The sequence below is a fragment of the Staurois parvus genome, unplaced genomic scaffold (assembly GCF_062004578.1).
Source record: "Staurois parvus isolate SC_StPar_1 unplaced genomic scaffold, SC_StPar_1.0 ptg000018l, whole genome shotgun sequence".
NCBI lineage: Eukaryota > Metazoa > Chordata > Amphibia > Anura > Ranidae > Staurois > Staurois parvus.
The window spans coordinates 864,879-890,068 of NW_028317814.1; the positions used below are offsets into that span (position 1 = coordinate 864,879).

The 25,190-nt window shown below is 42.1% G+C and overlaps 1 protein-coding gene across 1 annotated transcript in view; it reads right to left on the reverse strand.

The window, feature by feature from the left end:
• The window catches only part of ADAP1 (ArfGAP with dual PH domains 1), a 297,097-nt gene that overhangs the window by 16,092 nt on the left and 255,815 nt on the right, over positions 1 to 25,190 (reverse strand). The window contains exons 5-7 of the mRNA XM_089681882.1: positions 13,170 to 13,282; positions 9,960 to 10,106; positions 1,114 to 1,197 (exon numbers count right to left, since the gene is read on the reverse strand). Coding sequence (XP_089538008.1) covers positions 1,114 to 1,197; positions 9,960 to 10,106; positions 13,170 to 13,282 — 344 coding nt within the window. The remainder of the gene's footprint in view (positions 1 to 1,113; positions 1,198 to 9,959; positions 10,107 to 13,169; positions 13,283 to 25,190) is intronic.

Consider the following 25,190-nt stretch of genomic DNA (forward strand, 5'->3'; position numbering starts at 1 on the left):
ATTCTGTATGCCTGAATTCCTAAGTAATACACAGATATTTGTTGGGCATTCTCTGTTACAGGTCATATATCATCCCTTTTCTCTAAGTTTCGGTCATGGAACTGCATTTGTGTCTTTGAGTGTAGGTGCATGATTAGACATAAAAATAAATATGTGCCCTCCCCTGTCTTTTCAGATTTAGAATTACTCACCTTCTTATTGGGTTTCCACAGATGCAGGGGCACTGAGACACCCTTTTAAAAAGAGAACTATGGCTACTGCTTTATTTTTCTTGTGAGTCACAGAACTGCACTTGTGCTCTCCTGTGACCCAGAATCAGCCAACAGTGGGCTGAATCCTGCTGTTGGCTGATGTCTCAGAGCCACTCCAGGCTCTACAGAGATCCCAACCATACTGTCCACCTAGATGTCTGATTGACAGCTGGCTCTGACTCTGAGCACTCAGCTGAGAGCCAAAGCCAGATTTGCCTGCCCTCTCTCCTACCCTGTGCTCCAGTGAGAGCTGGAGGAGCAGAGTGGCGAGCAGTGACTGACAGCAGTGGCTCTCTGCTCAGAGCTGACCGAAAGCTCTGCGAGTGATCCATGGTGAAGTGATCGCTCAGTTCTCGGGCTTAGAGCTCGCGAGGGACTAATGCTACAGCATGGAGGTGAGTATGTATATTTGTTTTTTTGTTTTTTTTCAACAACCCCAAACTTCTCCTTTAAGCCTGGGGAATACACCCTACAGCCCCAACAGGTTCCAACCTGATGTCTTCCTCTCCTGTCAACCTACAGGAATCATTTACAACTTATGGGGCTACAGGGTTTCTTGAGACATATTGAAGAGGATGTCTCACCACTCAATTTTCAATGTAAACCCAATTTTTTTGATAGAAAAGATGAAGAAGCCAGGAGGAACATTGTCAGACGAATGTTGGCTGCAACATCCAATCAGCTGCAGCTGTTCTTGAGGTATTCTGACAGCCACTGATCAAGTATATATAAACACAATAAGTAGAAGGAAATGTAGTATTTTATAACACATCAGCTGAGTAAATCCCTGAAGAATCATAGAATAAATAATCTAAGCTTGACAAGAAGATGAAATGGTACTAGATTATACAGGCACACTTACATCGAGGTCTCCAGCCCCTGGATAAGCCACCTGTAAGTAGTGAAACCGCGCTGCTCGTATTGCATTAAACCAATCCACAATCTCCTGTTTAAAGGCAAATGAAACAATTATTAATCTACTTAATGTAATAACATTTTATTCAATTCTGCATTTAAACGAGATACGTTGTGTACCCTACAGACTACAAAAAGCAACAGTCAGCTTCATCCTCCATTAAACATAAAAGCAAAGGAAAATTGCACTCTAGGTTCTCCTGACTAGGGGGTCACCCTCTCTGCTCAAAGGGAGGATTGAATGGCTACACAGAAAGAGCCACTGATTTGCCTGCTCTGCCTAAATATCAAGCCCCTTTAGCAGAGGCCACGTGACCAATGCCAAGGCATAGCTATGTGTATGGCTTCAAACACCTTTGTTCATATAACTTTTGTATTCTGCAGAATATAGGGCTGCTTCAATTAAATGCGTACAACAAATTAAAAAAAATACTAAAATAGGTCAATAAACACAAAACAAGAGTTGATGTATGTAACAAGATGACTAACAACAGCAGCAGTTTATGCGACATGCCATTATACACAGAAACCACACGGTGGCATTAGTGGGCCAGGCACCAGAGCCTTGATTTGATTTGGGGAGTTGGTATAGCAACAAGCCAACTCCCGGTGACTACACCCTGAACAGGTGCTCCTCGCTGGATGCTGGCTTTGATTTGTGATGCCGATTAGAACTGATATGAAAGGGCAAAAAGCATCCAGATTCATTACTAATGTCTTCTGATTTCTCCTTTCTCTGACAGCTGCATAAACATGTCTGACATGGCAGCAGGAAATTAAAAGGCAGATTGTTGCAGAATATTAAATCACAGCATTCCTATATTGGTTTAATAAATAAATGATGTGCCACATCTCAGGCCTGGCTTACATCACTGCACATCTCTATAAAAGGACTCCACCCCAAATGTACCGATTGCAACATTCGGGAAGTTTTTACACATCAAACCCAGGAGTTGATTATTGGTTGTGTAATATAGAATGCACTGGAAAAAAAAAGCTAGGGTGTTTCCAAAGGGAATGCTTTTGAAGCACCTAAAAAGCAGAACTCCCGAAATGAACTTTTCTGCAAACTCACATTGGTCCAGCTTGGTTCCATGTAAGTATCCATAGCTGATATCTGGAGGGAGGACCACTGAGGATGCTGTTAATCACTGTAGTGAAAATTTAATTCCTAGAATTAAAATTACAAAAATCTGCATTCTTCAAAAGATCGGATGAAATTTGAAGACGTTTTTCCTGATCTTCTGTCAAGATTTGAGGCACCATCTTGGCGCAAATCTTTCTCATTCTTCTTCTCGCCCCTCTATAACCTGCCTAATACATTCAAAACCACCTGATTTGTTTATGGAATGTTCACCATGAGCCTCTTGTAACAGCGCTAAAGCTTCTCTCACACTTTTGCCAATTTTCACGCAAAATGTGATGTTAATCTGCTGCTCCAGATTCCTGTCATTTATTTTCCACCAACAGCACAACGCACACAAGTGTTATTTCTTCCACTACTCCGTAAAGAGTCAACTGATGAGTGCAAGTTAGAACATGTCAGAACGCGCTCAAGTGTGAATGGCTGTGTGACTCTCCATTATAGTGCTACGCCATGGACATTCCAGGAATGAAGTTGTCACACCTTGTACTACATCTTTTGGGTGCTGATCCAGCAGCTTCCCTACTGCAAAGAAGGAAAGAGGAATGTCGCAACCGAATGCATGTACTCCTGCGCTGAACTGTGGACTCCCCGCTATGGTGGTCCCCACATGGAAAAGGAAATGTAATGCAGGCCTTGCTGCCCTCAACGGACCAGGGATATCCAAAAGAAACTGTACATGAAAGACAAAAAAGAAGGCGCAAAGGCCTAGTGCATTACCTTAAAAATAGGGTTTATTAATAAAAGGTGAATACTCACAAAAATCAAATGGTGTAAAATCAGAGCCAATCACATTGGCTCTGAAGAAGAGGTGTTTTCCACGAAACGCGTCAGCCACCTGTTATCTAGAGGCTTCCAGTCTCCCACCAGACCATCCACAAGGGTTCCTGTACCATACTGCGATCTAGTGTGACATGCTTCCCGCGTTTATCTGATTTTACACCATTTGATTTTTGTGAATATTCACCTTTTATAAATAAACCCTATTTTTAAGGTAATGAACTAGGCCTGTGCGCCTTCTTTTTTGTCTTTCATGTACAGCTTCCCCACTGCACACTGACCACTGTGAGTTTGCTCACTCCACACCACCACCATTCAGGGAACAACTTGTATTTTGGTAATGAATACAAGGTGTTCTCGTATTGGACGAGGATAAATCATGATGTCATCTGATCCTCCTCTCCACCTAGTCCAATCAGAGGATTTAGCAGAGAACTTAGCAGCTTGACTGGAGTTCTGCTGTGACCTATAACCTTTAGGCTCCATTCACACTTGGAAATAGGGCTGTTTGTGATCAGATGCAGTAGACCCAACAGGGGTTCCCTCTGATTAGCTGAGAGCAAAAGCCCAATGGAAAACAATGGGAGGTCGACAGCTCCCGCAGCTATTTGCAGCTGCTCGCATGTATCCGCTCATGGAGTGATTACCTGCAAATGATCGGACTGGATACATATTTCCGCTGGATCTTCTGCATCCAATCGCAAATGGCCAAATTCACAGGTGTGAATGGGGCCTTAACCCCTACTTTAGCAAAAGTATCACTTCATTTTTTAAATGTTTAATAAATTCCCCCATGGATCAAGTGCATATAGCAATTCTGATCCTTAGCCCCCTTGTGTACTTAAAGCACATTTTTATTTTTTACTGTTTGTGCTGTGGCTCCACCCCAAGCTGAAGCCCAGTTTATGGCCGCTCCTATGGAGAAGCTACAGCCAGCACTGTAGTTACGGTCCTTTCTCCAAGATTCCCATTGTTAATAGGCCTGCCAGAACTGACTACCTATTCATAAATTCAATCATAAACAATCACTGATCCTTAGCTTGTTTTGTGGATGGAGCTGACCCCTCCCCTTGCTGTACTGAATGATGATGCTCGTGTCCAGTGTGCGCATGTTGCCAGATACCAGCACTGTCAATCAGTCCTCAATATGTATTTATCTAACTGCAAGCACAGTATTCAGACAGCGGTGGGAGGAGTGGGCTGAGCTGTCCCACCATGCAGTGCAATATGCAATTGGTCCCTTCTTAGGGGATTAATAATGATTTAAAAAAATAAAGGGATACTTCTTTAACCTAGTTCTCAACACTTAAAGTAAAACTATGGCCTCCCATAAAAATATGTAATGCAGCACTTCAATATAAGTGCATTTGTACTTAGTTTTCTCTTAGTCCTTCTGAAAAATCTCACAAATACTTGTTGATCCTGTCAGTGAGGTCTACTTAATTCAGCTTCCCGTGACAGTGTGGAAACTATGCTGCACTGCTCTTGAATACAAAGCAGAGTTACCACTCATGTAAGTTGTGTCTCCTTGTACTACAGTAAAATAAGAAAATGTTGCAGGGGATGTGGCTAACAATATTGTCACTGATGATTCATAAACTTGAATCAGTTTATAGCTACACTTAGTCCTGCCCACTGCTTTCTGAATTAATAGCACTTCCTCTGTTGCTGAAACCCTCCCACTGTAAGTGGCAGTGTCTGAGAGGGTGAGCATGTGAAAAACAAATAGAGGGGGATTTGGCTCAGAGAAGGTACACTATATTGCCAAAAGTATTGGGACACCCCTCCAAATCATGGGATTCAGGTGTTACAATCACCTCCATGGCCACAGGAGTATAAAATCAAGCACCTAGGCATGCAGACTGCTTCTACAAACATTTGTGAAAGAATGGGTCACTCTCAGGGGCTCAGTGAATTCAAGTGTGGTACTGTGATAGGATGCCACCTGTGCAGTAAGTCCATCCATGAAATTTCCTTGCTACTAAATATTCCACGGTCAACTGTTAGTGCTATCATAACAAAGTGGAAGCAACTGGGAACAACAGCAACTCAGCCACAAAGTGGTAGGCCATGTAAAATGACAGAGCGGGGTCAGCGTATGCTGAAGCACACAGTGCGCAGAAGTCACCAACTGCTGCAGAGTCAATAGCTAAAGACCTCCAAACTTCATGTGGCCTTCAGATTATCACAACATCAGTGCGTAGAGAGCTTCATGAAATGGGTTTCCATGGCCGAGTTGCTGCATCCAAGCCTTACATCACAAAGTGCAATGCAAAGCGTTGGATGCAGTGGTGTAAAGCACGCCACCACTGGACTCTAGAGCACTAGAGACGTGTTCTCTGGAGTGACCAATCACGCTTCTTTGTCTGGCAATCCGATGGATGTGTCTGGTTTGGCAGTTGCCAGGAGAACGGAAGTTGCCTGTCTGCATTGTGCCAAGTGTAAAGTTTGGTGGAGGAGGGTTTATGGTGTGGGGCTGTTTTCAGGGATTGGGCTTGGCCCCTTAGTTCCAGTGAAGGGAACACTCAAGGCGTCAGCATACCAAGACATTTTGGGCAATTTCATGTTCCCAACTTTGTGGGAACAGTTTGGGGATGGCCTCTTCCTGTTCTAACACAACTGCACACCAGTGCACAAAGGAAGGCCCATAAAGACATGGATGAGCGAGTTTGGGGTGGAGGAACTTGACTGGCCTGCACAGAGTCCTGAACTCAATCTGAGAGATCACCTTTGGGGAGACTGTGAACCAGGCCTTCTCGTCTTGACATCCATCAGTGCTTGACCTCACAAATGCGCTTTTGGAAAAACAGTCAAGCATTCCCATAGACAGCCTTCCCAGAAGAGTTGAAGCTGTTATAGCTGTAAAGAGTGGACCAACTCAATATAGAACCCTATGGACTAAGAATTGGATGCCATTAAAGTTCATGTGCGTGTAAAGGCAGGAGTCCCAATACTTTTGGCAATATAGTGTATATTATTATTATTATTATTATAATACAGGATTTATATAGCGCCAACAGTTTGCTCAGCACTTTACAACATAATTGTGTTGTTTACTGTATGAGGCTTAAGCATCACAGTAGTGACCGGTCCTGGAACTTGTTTAGATTGTTATAAAAAGGAGCCTTTAGTTTTACTTTAATATTCAAGCAACATTCAACTTTTTTTTTTTTTAATATTTGGGTACACATGTGGTAGAATATTTGCCTTGTCCTTTGCTTGAAGCAAGATAACATTTCTATGCTTAAAAGTGCTTCCCCAGAGAATGAATGGCCTGATCCCCTACATCCCCTCAGTGAATGCTTGCTGGGCTAGGTTAAGATTATTTGGCAGGCTTGACCAATAATAATATACATAGGAGATATATCCTAATTGTCTCTCGTCCCCTACCATTGGCATATGTTCTTCTGTAAATGTTTCCAGATGTGATATATTACAATGATTTTTGCGTTACTGGCACTGAAATATCCAGGTATGACGTACAGCAAAAAGTTTGGTTTTATTTACAAAGGTGCATTTGTTGCCTACCCAGAAACCTTTGCTTTCCTGTAAAATGCACAGTTAAACTGTTGTTCATTACAGTCTAATTTAATAACAAACAGACCCCCTTTGTAGGTAGAAAGTGTGAGAAAACGGTACATTAAAGTGGAACTTCACCCACAAGGGGAAGATCCGCTTGTTTGCCTCCTCCTCCCCCCTCCACTACCACATTTGCCACTTTTTGGAGGGGAGGGGGGAGCAGGTACCTGGTTTTGACAGGTACCAGCTCCCACTTCTGGTCAGATTTCCCCGCAGCCTTCTGGGACACTTCTCAGGTCTGACAAAACTTCACAAAGCTTCGCACATGCTCAGTAGGAGACCGGCTGTGAAGCCGCAAGGCTACACTTCTGGTTTCCCTTCCTGAAGATGCTGGCACCTGCACCCGAAGTCGATTGAAGAATCGGCTTGGGTGAGGAGATCGCTGGATCCCTGGACAGGTAAGTGTCCTTATATTAAAAGTCAACAGCTACAGTATTTGTAGCTGCTGACGTTTAATTTTTTGGGTGGAGCCTCGAGCTCCGCTTTAAGAAAATGGATATTGCTAGTTGCTTGGCCGTCTGACCTTCTTTAACTCTTTGAGTTTCTAACTCAGAAGAAGTATACAGATCAGGGGTTCTGACGTCACTCTGATTTTCTATTTTGCTTCCTTCTTTCAAGTCAATGACTTAGAAAATACTGAAGTCAGACACTGCCAGGCAGCTAGCATTCTTTGAAGATGGATGCCCCCGTGTTCCTTTAAACACATGATGGAAGGCAGCAGGCAAATGCCTGAACAGGTGTGGCCTTCCATGACCAAGTATATTTACTTCTGTCATTAAAAATGGGAATTCTGTTTCTGTGTACTCCTACAGCATGCATGTGCATGCATATTCCTGTGCATTTTTATCAAGCTATTCCAAACTGCCAAGGTTAAAATGAAAGGGTTAGAAATGAAACACATAAGCTTCCTATTGATCACTGTCATGATCTGACATCTCAATTTCTCTGCCCCTTATCATTAACCACTTCCTGGCTGCTCACTGTACTGAATATCTATATCATAATAAAACCTATATCTCTTACAGAACATTGTAAAGAGATCATGCACTATCTAGTCATGTGATCACCGAGAAAGCACTAGAAGCACTGTTTTTTCCTACCCAGACCTACTCCCCCTCCTCTCAGATCAGATTAATCTGTGAAAAAAAAATGCTAGCTTTGATTTGGTTATCTAGAAACAAAACTAAGCAGCGGGGCACTTGTTATTTAATATACAGTATGTAACCAAAATGTAATCTTTTCACATTTTGCTCATAATTTCTAAATAAATAAGTTTCCTATAGACATTTCTTAATTTAGGTGTTTTTGCCCAAACTGGGTAACAATCTAACATCTGTGCACACTTGCGACAATGCCAGCCCAGGTTTAGCAGGGGAACAGCAACACAGGGCAGAAACCCTTGCCAAATCACTGTTGTTTTCCCCCAATAAGCTCAATAGGCTAGTGTTGCAGCTTGGTAGAGGCGAAACATGCCTTCCTGGCCTATTTCCTTAGGCCAAAATACGAAACATTACTCTATGCAACCATGTATGTTAAAACTGAATTCCAGATGTTTTTGCACAGATTACTTGGTACAGCTTGGATCAATGTAAGTATTCAGTGAATCACTTTATTAGTCATCGTTACCACAGTGCTGACTTCTGGATCCTGTACCGAACAACTGCCCTGGTGCATAGTAAACAGAAGGGGTCATTTGCTTGGCACTGGTGCCATTTAGAGAATGCTTTGCATTTCCCCAAATGATTCAAAGCATTCTCTGATTGGATGAGGTGGAGAAGTGGGATGGTGACAGCATGATCTCCACCTTGTCCAATCAGAGAAAGGCATATATAAAAATAAAATATAAGGCGTTCTTTGAATGATGTCCATGCCGAATGGGCAACCCCCTGTAGTTACATGGCAGCATGGCAGTGTAAGACAGCAAGATCATTTTGGTATTGGTGGGTATGAAATATACATATTCACATTGGTTCAAGCTGTATCAATGGAACTAAGCTAAAAAGAAATATACCTGGAATTCAGCTTTAAGAGAAGTGCTGGCCTTACGGTGGACAAATAGTGCCTACATGTCCAACGGTTTATGATAAGCTTGACTAAAGATACCAGGAAATACTATGGCACTAAAGACACCAGGAAATACTATGGCACTAAAGATTCCAGGAAATATTATGACACGAAAGATCCCAGGAAATATTATGGCACTAGGAATCTGTGAAGATGTTCAATAATTCAGGTCATGGTGTATCAATGTAACTAAGCTAAAAAAAATATACCTGGAATTCAGCTTTAAGAGAAGTGCTGGCCTTAGGGTGGTCAAATAGTGCCTACATGCCCAACGGTTTATGATAAGCTTGACTAAAGATACCAGAAAATACTATGGCACTAAAGATACCAGGAAATATTATGGCACTAGGAATCTGCGAAGATGTTCAATAATTCAGGTCATGGTATAGCTATTAGTCGCAATTAATTGGTCTTGTTCTGCAACGCTGAAGATGTTTCACCACTCCTTTCCTACAGAGGAAGCCACTTGGATGAGTGATGAAACATCTTCAACTTTACAGAACTTGATCATAGATATAAGACAACTGTCAACTAATGAGTTGGTTTACAGACAGACTGGATGAACTTCTCATTTGTATAGCAGGAATAGACACATCCTAGCTGACCACATTCTGGACAAAAGATTAATCAGACAAGCATGAAAACATTTGCCCAGTTTTCTGCTGAGGCAAGGCCACGTCAGCTGTTTCTCATTACCACCTCTATTCAAATAAGCAGGTCTACTTGGCCAAGCAGACTGCATATGTTTATGTTACAAACATAACTCTGACCAGCCTTACTATATCCAATATTCTTTAAATATTCAAAAAACTTTCAGAAACTTGCTCTGGTCATGAAGGGTGGTAAAGCTGATGAACAGGAAGAGGTTAAAAATGAGAGAGCAATGGACTGCAACCTTGTACCCTAAGCACCCTACAGCTAAAAATAGCTATGAGTCTTCCTCCAAGAATGACGGTCATAAAGGCATAAAACCTCCTGGTCATAAATTCTACTACCTAAAACTATTATTTTAGTAATAGATGAAGGTTATTAAATATCTAAAAGGAACACGCAGATTATTATACAAAGCTAAGAATTTCAGCTACAACACAGTGAAGTTCTCCCACGATCGACTGGATGTTCTGCTGAAGCTGCAGTCTCCTGCACTGGGATTGTGAGGGAAACATTGACGTCAGATCATTATAAAGCGATTAGAATTTAGTAACGGTTCACAGATGACCTCTTACCTTGCCATCCTCGTGGTACACAAAAATATTTCTTGTGCTGTTATCCCTTAAGTAAGTGATTTGCAGTCCATTTGGGTTTCCTATTTTGGCTGGCTGGAAAGTAGCGTTTAAATGCTCAATCTTTATAATTGCTTTGGGCTCTCTTGCCTGGAAGCAGATTCAGATAAACAATTCAGAGAGAAATAGTAATGCAGCAATCAAACTCTCATTTAAAGATGTGAAGACATAATATGACATGTTCTTGTAATAAGAGTACAAAATGCTTGGGAGTATTCATAACCAGGATATTTCACTGATGTGAATATTGCAAGTGCAATCCACATGGCCAATATCAGGTCCAGAAGCAAGGTGTGCCCAGCGCAGAATATCCCTCTCATCCTAGAGGGAAATCCTGATCCCCGAGCTGCTGATCCTCGATTTGTACAAGTAAAGTGCAATAACACAGTTTCTGTCAGGTCCTGCTTCAATCCCTGAATTCTGAAGTTTAAAGACTCACAATGACAAACAATATTGTATTATGGTAAATACAAAGGGGACAATTACAGGGGTTAAGATAAACCATATAACACTGCTGGGAGAGCGGAGGCACTTACAACATTCTGATTTTTTTTATGGTTCAAACCATTTACCATTAAACAAGTGTTGGTGCAATTACTTTAAAAGTGTTAGCTGGGGTTGAGCTTTAATCTGTTTGTTCCTTACTTAAAGTGATTGTAAAGGACTTTTTTTAAATAACAAACATCTACATGTACCTGCTCTGTGCAACTGAATTGCACTGAGTGGCCTCGAACCTCCTCTTCTTGGGTCCCCCGCTGGTGCACCTGGCTCCTCCTCTCTGCCCAGTGCCCCCATGGGAAGCAGCTTCCTATGGGGGCACTTGTGCATGCTGGCTCCTGAGCCCACAGAAAGCGGGACTAACCCCACCCCCTGCTACCCTGTCACTGGATTTGATTGACAGCAGTGGGAATCAATGGCTCCCGGTGCCCCAGCAAAGCCAGTGAGACACAGAAATGAGGTGAGAGAAGAGCTGCAGATGTTCACAGTGCTGGATCGAATGAAGGCTAAGGTAAGTAAAAGGGGGGAGGAGATGAGGGGCTAAAACCAATGCCTAAACATTTTTAACCTTAATTCAAAGAATGCTTTAAGGTAAAAAAATGTTAAGGCTTTAGAGCCACTTTAAAGTTCATCTAAAATTACCAAGTTCACAGAATGGAAATGCTACAAAGTTTTAACTGCAGAACAAACATCATTGTCTCCTGGTTAAAGAAAATTGAAAATGAATTGATCTACAGTATTGGCTGGATCAATAGGACGTTGTGTTATAGAGTGACAGACTGCAGCATATACAAAGCAACTTCTCTATAACCACCCTGTCGGATTTTAGCAGCTTAATCAGCGCTGCAGGCTACAGACTGCAATGCTAATCGTATTCTAATGGTGGGGAAATCTCCCCACTATTAGAATACAACAGCTCAGCAGGGAGGACCCACTGGTTGAACCAAAAAAAACGATTAAAGTATGGGCAGCTTTACACCCCTAACAGACCATGATCATCTTATCAGGCACCAAATGTATTGGCACATTTGTATGCAGACCTCGGCCAAGATGTAATAGGACTGTAATGACCAATTCAGCCTGCCATTGATATATTTATATACATGTACTGGCCCTGTACAGGGCTGCTATGATTTCTTTTATATTTGAGAGTAAGTATGCAGTGAACTCAAAGATCAGTAGCTATGCACTTATTTTGTATGTACTCTTTGGAAGGAAACCGACAGTCTCCTTATACAGCTTCACTGCATACTGGGCAGATCTGCCTCCTGATTAGTTCTGGTACAACTAGGTATTTGGCATTTACATCATTACATGCCCCAAGTTACACTCTAGTAATTATAGAGGGTACAACTGCACCTGTCTGTGTCCATGAGGTCAGGGACTCAAAAAGAGCTCACCCCTTTATTTATGAATGGTGTACTTACATTCCACATGGGAAAACAACTGTTCTTCCTGGTGACCTTATCTGTATATTATAAGACTCACATGGCACACACAAGCAGTAAATGTATGACCAGTGCCTTCCCTTCTCCAATTAACCAAAATCTCCTTGTTAGATAGACAACAAGTGCTTCTAAAGACATCTGAATTGTTTATCTTCTTCTAGAGTAGCCTTAAATAGTACAAGCCTCACTAATCATGCCTTTGCATTGGGTCATTTAGGGGTGCTTGTATTCCTCTGTTTTTTCGGACCCTCTCTGAAGTTAAGTTCCCAAAAATATGAAGCCATGGGTGAATACTCCGTTTTTAGGCCCAGTGGTACACAGCCTTTCCATACTGTGAGAAACCTGTGTACGTCCAAATGGGCTGCACAGTGAAGGTCTACAAAGGAGCAGGGCCAGCTAAGTGTAGGATAAGGGGGATCCTGACAGGGGATTATTTAAAGCATACCTGTACTATTATTATTATTATACAGTATTTATAAAGCGCCAATAGTTCGCTCAGCGCTGTACATTACAAAGGGGGACAGAACATGTGACAGAACAATACCAATACAATGCAAAACATGAGGGGATTGTGGACCCTGCTCTTTCGAGCTTACAATCTAGGAGGGAGGGGATGGTGGCACAGGAGGAGATAGCTGTGGGGGATGGAGTGGTAGGAAGAGTGGAGGAGGTCGGCAAGTTAGCAGGGGGTGGGGTAGGCTTCCCTGAAGAGATGGGTTTTCAGTGTGCACCTAAAGGAGAGGAGAGTAGGTGATAATCTGATGGGTTGGGGCAGGGAGTTCAAGAGGATGGGTGACACCCTGGAGAAGTCCTGGAGGCGGGCATGGGAGGAGGAGACCAGGGAACTAGAGAGAAGGAGGTCTTGTGAGGAGCGGAGTGTGCGTGCTGGGCGGTACTTGGATATTAGGTCAGTGATGTAGTTCGGGGCAGTATGGTGGACAGCTTTGTACGTCAGTGTTAGGATTTTGAATTTGATCCGTTGCGCAATCGGAAGCCAGTGGAGGGATTGGTACTAAGGATAATAACAATAACAAAATATCTGGAATCCGATGGATTGCTGGGATTTCAAAATGGGAGCCACTCCTACCTTTCAGAAGTTATGCAAAAAGACCCCATGAGCATTTGACGAATGTGACTTACTTTTTATCTTTTATTTTCTGCACACACATTACTGGACATCTTTAGCATGCATAATGAATATACTCACATCATTTTTGTTAAAGTATTTTAGGGCTCCTTCCCGTTCTGAGAGTACAAATTTCCTGCTGAGGAACTGTCCATTGTCACGTCCCCTCTTCCAGAGTAATCCTTCTCTGTAACCTGCATGGGAAAAGTGAGTCGTCAGCTCCTCCATCTTGTAATCAATCATTGCTTTATTAGTATGCCAGACATCGCAATGCATCTGCCAAAGATGCCTTTACTGAGGAAAGAGCCATTACAGTATTTGTGTACTCTAAAGAGAACTTGTCAGGTAAGACATATAGGATCTCTCAGGTTGCTTGTAAAAAGTAGGTATATAAGTATATTTTAGATCAATATTTAAAAATAAAAAACACACTAAAAAGGTGCAAGCACTGTGTGATACAGTTTTAACATCTGTGTGTGTTTTGTTCACATGTACGTGTATACTACTATTTGAAGGGGAAGCAGAGGGTGCAGTAGCTTGTGGGACCATAAGGACAGGGGGCCCCAATTGCATAATTAATTACCTTTTATTTTTCACTGTGCACTCACATTACTTTCTGTACAGAATTAAATTCATTAAAGTGGTTGTAAACCTCAGACAAGAAATATGAATATGAACAAGGCATATCCCTCTATAGGGTGTACTTGTCTGAATCCAGAGCACTAAGTGTCATTTCTGTCGGATGCCTCCTTCCTCTGCTATCAGCATGAATCACTTCTGACAAGTTTTCCTGACACCAAGAGAAAAATGGTGACAGGAGAAGGACCTCCAGCAGATTGACATCCTCAGCCATCCACAACCTGTGAGTTGTGTGAAGGGGGGTGTGTCCCTTCCCTCCAATCAGCGCTCAGAGCTCTCCTCAGAGTGTAACTTCAGCTCCCCACCCCCTGCTTTTTAGAGCTGAGAGATCCTGTGTAAATTCTGCAATTTGAATGAATGTAGGGGACAGAAGGCCTAAACAGGCACAAATTATGTATGGCGATTTGTTTAATTACTGTGTATCACCTGAGGCCAGTCACTTCACTGGGTTTATGAAAGGGTTTACAACCACTTTAAGTTGAAAGAAAAAACTATGATCCCTTTAAATTCAGAGGTTTCCCTGCAGTGAAGGCTGCATGTCAGAACAATTAGGGGTCTATTTAAAAAAATTGCTGTGTCAATACCTCAAGCATTTGCAAAGCCATCTTAAATAATCCCTGAAATACCTCAATTCGGAAAGTACTGAATTATGGCCAATAGATGGCGCTGACGATCACAGGAAATAAACATATTACACACATTAAGGAGATTAGCGGAGTTATTTACACAGTGTTTTCTTATAAATAGACTTCTTTGCATATCCCTGCATAGTTTTAGATGTCTGAGACTATTTGCAAAACTTTAGCTTGTTTGCAAAGCATATATGTTGGGCTTGAGGATCTGAAGATTAGGAATACTTTCCTATTCAGGCAATGATCTGAGCAGGAAACACAATCAGTAACACATGCTGGTCATTATATAGCTACTTTCTTCCTATTCAGACCTGTAATCACAGCTTCTGGTGTATGCATGTCTTCCAGCAGCAGCTCAATTTGTGAACTGTGATGTCATATGACCAAATGGCAAGAGCTACAGAGGAAGCTGATGCTGGTAGAGGAACATTCACCTTTACAATGCTCACCAGTTAGTGTGGCAACATGGCACATTGGGGTTTATTTACTAAAGCTGGAGAGTCCAAAATCAGACTCCCTTCTGCATAGAAACCAATCAGCTTCTAACCTCAGCTTGTTCAATGAAGCTTTGGCAATGAAACCTGGAAGCTGATTGGTTTCTATGCAGAAGGGAGTCTGATTTTGGACTCTCCAGCTTTAGTAAATAAACCCCATTATGTCCACAGAAATCTGTCCATATCACGAAAGGGCTAGCTGGTTGGATTTGTACCCCAGGCCAAAGGCTACATGTTTTTCCCTGGCAAGCATGTACAAATGTGAAAGTCACATTAAAAAAACTACTTAGTGGTACACACTGCAACAATAAATCCAAATATAACTTTAAAGAGACCCAGTCCACAGACCACTCATTCCAACAACAATCTTCCTAGATCATTTAAATGTATCATTTAAAAAAGATAAGGTAAATTAGAAAAAGCAAAGACAGCAACACATCCCAAAAAACGTGGGACAGGGAAAGAAAAAGCTCAAAAAAAACAAAGGTTCCCTCACCTGCCTCTTCTCCTTGGTTTCCTCTTGGTACCAGTCTTCAACCACCTTAACCACTTGTCCTCCTGAGGATTTACCCCTCTTCCTGACCAGGCCTTTTTTTGCTATTTGGTGCTGCACTATTTCAACTGGTAACTGCGCAGTCATGCAATGCTGCACCCAAACAAAATTTACGTCCTTTTTTTCACACAAATAGCTTTCTTTCTGTATTTGATCACCTGTGCACTTTTTATTTTTTGCGCTCTAAACAAAAAAGACCAAAAATGTTGAAAAAAAAACAATATTTTTTACTTTCGGCTATAAAAAAAATATAGCAAACTCAAAGTTAGTCATACATTTAAATCAAAATGTATTCTGCTACATGTTCTTAGTAAAAAAAAATTCCAATAAGTGTATATTGATTACTTTGTGTGAACGTTATATCATCTACAAACTATGGTATAGATACTGCAATTTATGCCATTTTTTGCTATACAGCACTGCGCTAGTTTAATTGACAATTGCGCGGTCATGCAATGCTGTACATAAATGAAATTTATGTCCTTTTTTTCACACAAATAGAGCTTTTTTTTCGGTGGTATTTGATCACCTGTGCACTTTTTATTTTTTGATTCTGTGAACACTGCGGTTTTTGTGTGCAATGTATCAAGTGACAGTTACCTTCTGACATTGCACTTGCTGGGGGGGTAAGCGTAGTGGCTAAATGCAGGTGCTCGCAGGTGGCGGGGCTGATCCCGCTAACGCTGCATTTTTGGGGACGCTATACTAATGTGAATGCTGGTATAGTGCTGGACTGATCAAAGGTATTGATCCATTCAGACACTATACTATCAATGGAGGTTTGTTGTGTATGTGAGCGTGTTCCTGGCAATCAAGGGGTTAAATGTGATTACTGGTGTACTAATGGGCAATCTGACGCTATCTGGGAGGGGCGCTAACTGACACTAATACTATCTGAAGTTGCCAGTGACACTAATACAGTGATTAGCAAAAAATCTGTACACTTTACTAATGACACTGGTGACAGGGCAGTGAAGGGTTTAACTAGGGGGGCGATCAAGGGGTTAAATGTGTCCTAGAGTGTTCTAACTGTAATTGTGTAGTGCTTTTACTCACAGTTTATGCTGATTCCGCTCTCTCTGGGACGGAATGTGCCCAGAGAGAGAAGATTTCATAATTTCCTGTTCTGTGTAACTGTCAACACAGGACAGGGAGCGATCATCCGGGATCAAATCGAGGCACCCGTGGGTCAGCGGGGGTGCATACGAAAACCATGAATCACGTATATATATGTAATTTTGCACACAGGGGCCACCCTGCAGCAGTAAATGTCCTGTGGGCGGTCCTTGAGCGGTTAATGATTGGCGCAGGATGACATTGTTCCTGCACATGCATGGGAGTACAATCATCCACTACAATATTAGTGTCACTGGGGATGTCAGTGGCAGTTAGTCAGTTCCCATCCCAGCGTCAGAATGGCCGTCGCAGTCCCGCTATAAGTCGCCGATGATCACGATTACTAATATAAATAACAAAAAAGCCAGTATATATACTACCATTTGTAGACGTTATAACTTTCACGTAAACCAATTAATTTACACATATTGGGATTTTTTTTTTAGCAAAGACATGAAGCAGAATACATTCTGGCCTAAATGTATCAAAAATTTTTTTTATTGGATATGTTTTATAGCAAAAAGTAAAAAATATTGTTTTTTTTTTTTCAAAATTGTCGGTCTTTTTTTGTTTATAGAGCAAAAAATAAAAACAGCAGAGGTGATCAAATACCACCGAAAGAAAGCTCTATTTGTAGGAAAAAAAGAACATAAATTTGAACAGCGTTGCATGACCGCGCAATTGTCAGTTAAAATAATGCTGCACTGTACCGCAAAAAATGGCCTGTTTAGGAAGGGGGGAAAGTCCTCTAGAGGGCAAGTGGTTAATCTGTCAGTCGAGTCCATCTAAATCTGCTAGTGCATCTAACACTACCCTCTCCCCAGATTGACAATGCTGCTGTCCAAAGGAGTCTCCTATGCTCCTCCATCTGGAGTGGAGACACTATGACAGGACATACATTAATAACTGGATCATTAGATGAAAATAAAGGTAAAAATAAAGCTTTATTAAAAAAAAAGAAAACGAATGCAACCATTACATTTAAGGATTGGTAAACTGCAATATATGAAATGTTAGTTTTTGGCTTTAATACTGCTTTCGGTTGCTTTATAGGAAGATATATTACCATAATTCATAGAAACCAATTCAATAGAAGATCATTTGTGATAGCCTGCATTGGGATATTGCCCATTGTCATGGCTCTGTCTCCATTGCTGTACTGAACTTGCCTGACAGTGAAAAACGCTAACACAGAAATCCTAGGCAGCCCCTGAGCCCTGGCACTGAGCACTGAAGGCAATCTGCACAAGTCTGGTTTTTTTCACTGGCAGATTTATTGCTGCAGGTTAGTGACAGTGCCAAGACAAGCTGCACATCTATTTCCCTCTTTCTGTTTGGAATATAGAGCCTCTTCTTCACCTGGCTGCATATGAGTCAATAACATGGATGGTAGCAGTTTAAAGTGGATGTGGAATTATAGCAGCTTGCTGAATTCACATAAAATAATTGCTTACAAAACTGTTATATTCAACTGTATACATGTGGGATTTACCTTCTGAATGCAAACCAGCTGAAACGTGCTGTGTGTCCTCAGGAAATCACTCAGAAATGTATCAATTATCAGGCTACTAGTCAGTCACCTTTTTTTTTTTTTAAGTGTACATGTCAACCTTTAAAGATCAGTCCATCCAAAACTAATACAGTATTTCCTTCGGTATCTTAAAAATCACCCAACGACTTTTCATTAACTCTATTATGATCACATCATCAGAAGTCATAGATTTTCCCCAACATTTGCAACAATTTAACTCTTGCCTGCAAAGCACAAAATCCATTCAGAGGTTTTTGCTGAACTTTGAAAATGTGCACTCTGGAGTTGTCATCTTCATCCTCACTTTACTAATAGGTGAACTGCAACAAATACAGTATAGGCTACAAGCAGTCGTTGTTTTTAGAGTCAATGACTCACTAGGCAGTAGAGGAAAGCAAAAATGATGACAATCAGGGGCTTATAGCTTTCAAAAGTCAACAATGGCAGCTGTCATATTTTTAGGACAGAGCTGGATTATGCATAAGCCCTGGTTCACATCTGTGTGGTCATGTGGGCACGAGAGCCCATTCATTTGAATGGACTCCCGTGCCCCAGGACACGCAGGGAAGAAGTCCTTGCACTACTTTGGAAATCGCAGCCCGCACGGGAACGATTTCCAGTGCGGGCGGCATGTCATTAGAATTAATAGCACCCGCCTGCGGGTCCCGCATTCCTCTGTGTGGGTGGTGCAGCTGCAGGTATTTGTGCAGGTCCCACAGTACACCACCCGCACCAATCTGAGCCAGGGCTAAGGCAATGTAGGAACCTGGGGCTTAGTGGATGTCCAAGGGACCCAGGTACAACCTGTGCTGCTGAAGTAAACTTGGGTTGTAATGGTGAATGCTGTTCACATGTAGGTAGTTGGTGTGGGGTTGGTGTGAGGGGTGGGCCATGCCAGTAGAGACAATGAAAATCAGACCTGTCCTTAATCTATTCTATATCTGTATGTGCTCCTATTTCAAAGACTGAAAATTATACAGGTAGGACTGCAGTATACAGAGGAGTCTTGTCATGTGCATTGCGGTTTAAATATATATTTGCAAAATGTGTGGAAACAAAACCCTCTATTTTAATGTAAATGGTCAGACAGGGCCAATTTGGTTGTTTTGCAGGCTGGCTGGTAAGTTTGCTGGGAAATCTTTTGTTTGTTTGTGAGGTTCTCTGTGCCAACTGCAATTCCTATGTCAATTATAAGTTCTGAGAGGGCCAAAGCTCCTACGCTGCTTAGGGCCCTATTCTACTTTAAGTCAGCAAGGCAGTGAACATAGTTTTTCCATACCGGTTAACACATCTATAATTACCCAAATTGTGGATATTTTTGATGGACCTACCTTTTAACAGAACCACAATTTGAATGTTTTATATAGAGGTGTTGGGAGGCATCAGTTGGTGAAGCGTGTTACTATCGATTTACCTGAGTGGCGTTTGCATTCCTTTTCTGGTACACCTGCAGCCACTACAGTGTGTCAGTGAATGAGGGATACTATTCCATTGTCTTGTTTGTAAGGCAGGCCAGTCCATTTTATGCAGAGAGCAAAGTCTAATATTCCCTCAGTGAACACATGTTTAATGTCATTCTGTCCTGACCCTACTCTGCTAGTATACCCTCTGGGTCTCTCATACATTCTTGACATAGCTCAAAAACCTGAAAGCAGAACTGGAAATAGAACTGCACACACACACTGGCTGTCCTTGCCTTATAAACATTGGGCAATCTAGTTGTTCACGCATATGGATAGCAGTTTCTATACAGCTGTGTGAACATAGCCTCCCTAATTTGCAAATACTTATGGTGGCCAAAAACACAACCTACTGCACATTAGCGTCCCCAAATTCTCAACTATGTGCTAAAATTCTAAGAACATTTTTATTGCTATTGCATTTTCCTACAAAATATATAGGCTATCCTAATTATACACAGCTCAAAAAAATTAGAGGAACACTTAAAAAACATCAGAGCTCAGTGGGGAAAAATATCATGCTAGATATCTATACTGATAAGGACTGGGTAATGTGTTAGGAACGTTTGATGGATATGAAAATGATCAACCTACAGAGGACTGAATTCAAAGACACTCCGAAAATCAAAGTGAAAAAATGATGCAGCAGGCTAATCCATTTTGCTGAAATTTCATTGCAGCAACTCAAAATGATACTCAGTGGTTTGTATGGCCCCCACAAGCTTGTATGCATGCCTGACAATGTTGGGGCATGTTCCTAATGAGACGACTGATGGTGTCTTGGGGTATTTCCAACCAGATCTGGACCAGGGCATTACTGAGCTCCTGGACAGTCTGAGGTGCAACCTGGCAGTGTTGGATGGACCAAAACATGATATTCCAGAGGTGTTCTATTGGGTTTAGGTCTGACAAGCATGGGGGCCATTCAATGGTATCAATTTCATCATCCTCCAGGAACTGCCTGCATACTCTCGCCACATGGGGCCGGGCATTATCGTGCACCAGGAGGAAACCAGCACCCACTGCACCAGCGTAGCGTCTGACAATGGGTCCAAGGATTTCATCCCAATACCTTATGGCAGTCAGGGTGCCATTGTCTAGCCTGTAGAGGTCTGTGCGTCCCTCCATGGATATTCCTCCCCAGACCATCACTGACCCACCACCAAAATGGTCGTGCTGAACTATGTCACAGACAGCATAACATTCTCCACGGCTTCTCCAGACCCTTTCACGTCTGTCACATGGCTCAGGGAGAACCTGCTCTCATCTGTGAAAAGCACAGGGCACCAGTGGAGGACCTGCCAATTCTGGTGTTCAATGGCAAATGGTGTCAGGCAGTGAGCACAGTGCCCAATAAAGACGGTGGGCCCTCAGGCCACCCTGATGAAGTCTGTTTCTGATTGTTTGATCAGAGACATTCACAGCAGTGGCCTGCTGGAGGTCTTTTTGTAGGGCTCTGGCAGTGCTCATCCTGTTCCTCCTTTCGCAAAGGAGCAGATACCAGTCCTGCTGATAGGTTAAGGACCTTCTACGGCCCTGTCCAGCTCTCCTAGAGTAACTGCCTGTCTCCTGGAATCTCCTCCATGCTTTTGAGATTGTGCTGGCAGACACAGCAAACCTTCTGGCACTGCCATGTATTGATGTGCCATCCTAGAGGAGTTGGACTGCCTGTGCAAGCTCTGTAGGGTCCAAGTTTCGCCTCAGGCTACCTAGTGAAACTGACCCTAGCCAAATGCAAAACTAGTGAAAAACAGTCAGATAAGATGAGTAGGGAAAAAATGTCAGTGGCCACCACCTGTAGAACCATTCCTGTTTTGGGGGTCTTCTCATTGTTGCCCATCTAGTGCACCTGTTGTTAATTTCATTAACACCAAAGTAGTGAAAACTGATTAACAACCCCCCATGCTACTTAACTGACCAGATCAATATACCAGGAGTTTAACAGACTTGATGGTATACTCTGATTAAAAAGCGTTCCTTTAATTTTTTTTGAGTACAGTCCAATCGAAGTATACTTTCCCCTGAAAATTTAGAACGAAAATTGTTTTACATCATTCTCTGGTCTCATCACAGTTTCTGAAAAGATGAGTATAGAGTGTATAGCATGGTGTATGCATTGGAGCAGAGGGGTGTACCAAACATGGAGCATGTAGATAGGAGCAGTGTGGAGTATAGAACATACAGCACGATGTTCAGATACAAGCAAAGGAGAGCACGGGACATACAGTGTGGGGTGCAGATTGGAGCAGTTGCGAGTATAGAACATAAAGCAAAGTATGCAGATTGAGACAGTGGAAAGTATTAATGTACAGTGCAGTGTGATGACTGAGGCAGTGGGGAGTAAAGAACATACAGAACAGTAGGGTAGTGAGGAGTTGCACAACATATTATGCAGTCTGGAGCAGTAGGGAGTATATAAAGTGCAGCACAATGTGCAGACTGGGGCAGAGGCAAGTATATAACAAACAACACATTATGCAGTTTGGAGCAGTAACAAGTATAGAATGAAGAGCACATGGTATAGATGACATAAGTGGTACGTATACAATGTATTGCACAGTATGCAGGCTGCCATCCTGCATAAATCTGTACGATGGCAGAGAAAAGCAGGACCTTCTCTTCCAAGGTTTATCTATGTGCACAGATGGTGCTGCACAGAGGTATCACTCTACATTTTATTGTTCTGTAAACTGTCCAAAGCTTGTCTTTCACAAGTAGATTAAGCTGTATGACCTTTAAATGCAGCCTGAGATAAGATGTAATAAATAGCATCTGACCAATGGCTACTATTTTATCCAATATAAATTTCATTTTCACCTATACGAACCTCTGAACTATTGAAAATGCCATCACTCAGGAGGCAGGACAGAGGAAATCACAACATCAAATTCAATCACCATGTTATACAGGTTTGAAGGGAAAACAATTAATATTAATTAATGTTAATTAAAGCATGAAGTACAAGATTTATACTGCGAAGTGAACAGCACAAGGAGGCACTAGACTAGGAAGGCATTCAAATCCCTGAGGGTCAGGACAAACAACAGGATTATATGTAGTAAAGTGTGCGCACTGATGCAGCGTAATTAGAACTGGGGGAACAGAGCCTGATTGCTGAAACATAATGAGATGCAAATGAGTGTTGAATATGTGAAGAGAAGAGAAGATGGGTAACCAGGAGTGGACCCCCTATCATGCACATCATAAAGTGTTATTTAAAAAGATAAAGAGCAATGTACAAATTTCCACCTAACCAGCAACCACCTTTCCTTGTTCTAACTGCACTAAATGTATTAAAGGTGAAAGTTGATTGGTTGATATGGCTTCTTCTGCCCTAGAGAAAAAACAATATCACGTGTTTGTTCACTTAAAAGAAGTAGTGGTGGAATCACTGGTGATCTGCACAACAATTGTGGTTTCTAAATTAGATATGATAATGGAATCATTTGGAGCAGAAATGTCAAATTTAAGCTGGCCATACATGGATTGAAATACGCCTGGTTCACCTGAATTCGATCCGTGTATGATGGGTAAGCTGGTTGTACACAAGTCAACCTCTCGATCTCAGGTCAGGGAAGGATCCCTGCTGTCAACATACAATATCACAGCAGGCAAGATTCCCCCATCCTCCTGGGTGGGGGAATCAGACTTTTTTTTTCATTCCACCTGCTGGCTGAATGTATGGGCTGCCTCAGTCTTCATGAGCCATCATCATCCAAACGTTTTAAGTCTATTGGCATAAACTGGCAAAAACTGTAGTTGCTGACTTTTAAAATACACTTACCTGTCCCTCGGTCCAGTGATGTCCTCACCACGGCTGGTTTCACCGGCTGTCTTCTCTCCCAGACGCCGGCACCTTCAGTGTGGGCACCCGGATGTGACAGCTTTATGAATGGCCCCGTAGTCTTCTGGGACCGGTCACGTGCCCCAGAACACTACGGGAAGAGGGGGGACGATTAGGCAATCACAGTGGAAGTGGGAGCTGGTACCTGTCAATTTCGGAGATCCGCTCCCCAAAGGTGCCAATCCTTTTTGGGGAGCAGGGGACAAAGGCCCCCTTTTGGGTAGAGGGGGGGGGACAACTTCTGCTTCCAACTGACTAGGTAATCACAGTGGAAGTGGGAGCTGGTACCTGTCAAATTCAGAGACTTGCTACCCAAAGGTGCCAATCCTTAATGGGGAGCAGGGGACAAAGGCCCCCTTTTGGGTGGAGCTCCATTTTAAGTCAGAAATTTAAGTTTTGCTACATCACTTCAGGCTGGCCCCTTTTGCAGGTATAGCTATGTAAAGCATATCAAATAAGTGTCTATACTGTTTAAAATCATATGTTTTCTATTTTAGGCATTTTTAAGTACTGTGCTAAATTTGTAGAGGTCAATCTGCTGACAGTCTAAAGATTACAGTGGAACTAAACCTATCGATTTAACAGTTTCAAAACACAGTTACATTCCTGGCATGCCAGGAATGCTAACTGTAATATTTGTTTGTGTCCTCAACCAAACTCTCAAACCATCAAATCACTGACGAGCAATGATGACATGTGCAGCACTATGGCAGATGCAGATCAAACAGATGGTCACTGGCAGCTTCATTGGCTGAAAAGGATAGGAGTGTTTAGTTCTGCTTTAACTGCTGGTCTGGGCTTCAACAAAATGGCAGCCTCCAGCAAGAAAAAACAGGAACAATGCTGAAGGCAATTTACAGCACACACACATTTTGGTTGCATACTTATTAATGTGGAATGCATGTTTCTTTTTAAAGAACATTATTTTTGATCAATTTTCATGTGTAAAGTTCCGCTTTAAGAATGGAGCACCACATCATTGGGAGGCCTAGCAGCTAAACCCAGAAAAGCCGGCGGGCCTCTTGATGACATCACTTAAGAAGATGGAGATGCGGGACTGAGCGGGGGCAGAATTCCGAGAGGATTCTGCAAGACACCCCTGGATCCGCTGGGCAGGTGAGTATCTTAAGAGTGTGCAATCTGTAACAAAGTCCTCTCTGGGAAAAATAATTATATATATATCTTGGACAGACTGGAGATCTGCTTTAAAGTGCTTCAGTACTTCAAGTATTTACTGTTAACGCTAATATTAATATATTTTAAAATGTTACTTGCATTGGCTTTTATAAAATAAAAGCATTTATGAACATTTTGTTTTATTTGGTAATATGTAAGACTTTGAGGGGAGGATAAGGCCCTATTCACACTACGGAATTTTGAATCGTGGGCAGAATCGTGGAACCATGTGATCAGGTGCCATTCAGTTTTAATGGCACCTGAATACGCGGTGTGGTTCTGCTGTGATTGACATACAATAAATCACACCAAACCGCATTGTGCGACGTGTGTTGACCGAAAGAAGTTACTGAACTTCTTTTGGATGACATGCGTCATTAAAATGAATGGCACCTGAACACACTGTTCTGCGATTCATCATTTTAGCAGAGCGTTTTGAAATCGCGGGCAGAATCGTGGTAATTTTGCCCGCGATTCAAAACTCCCTAATGTGAATGGGGCCTGAAGGAAAACTGTGCAGATGCATTTATAATTAAGTGCCATAGAACATATTTTTTGGTAGGAGGCCATAGTATAGGTGCCTTCTAAAAGGATAAGACTTATTGATATTTGGAGAGGACTTTTGTTAGAAGAAGTGATTGGATGTGTCCAGCCCCC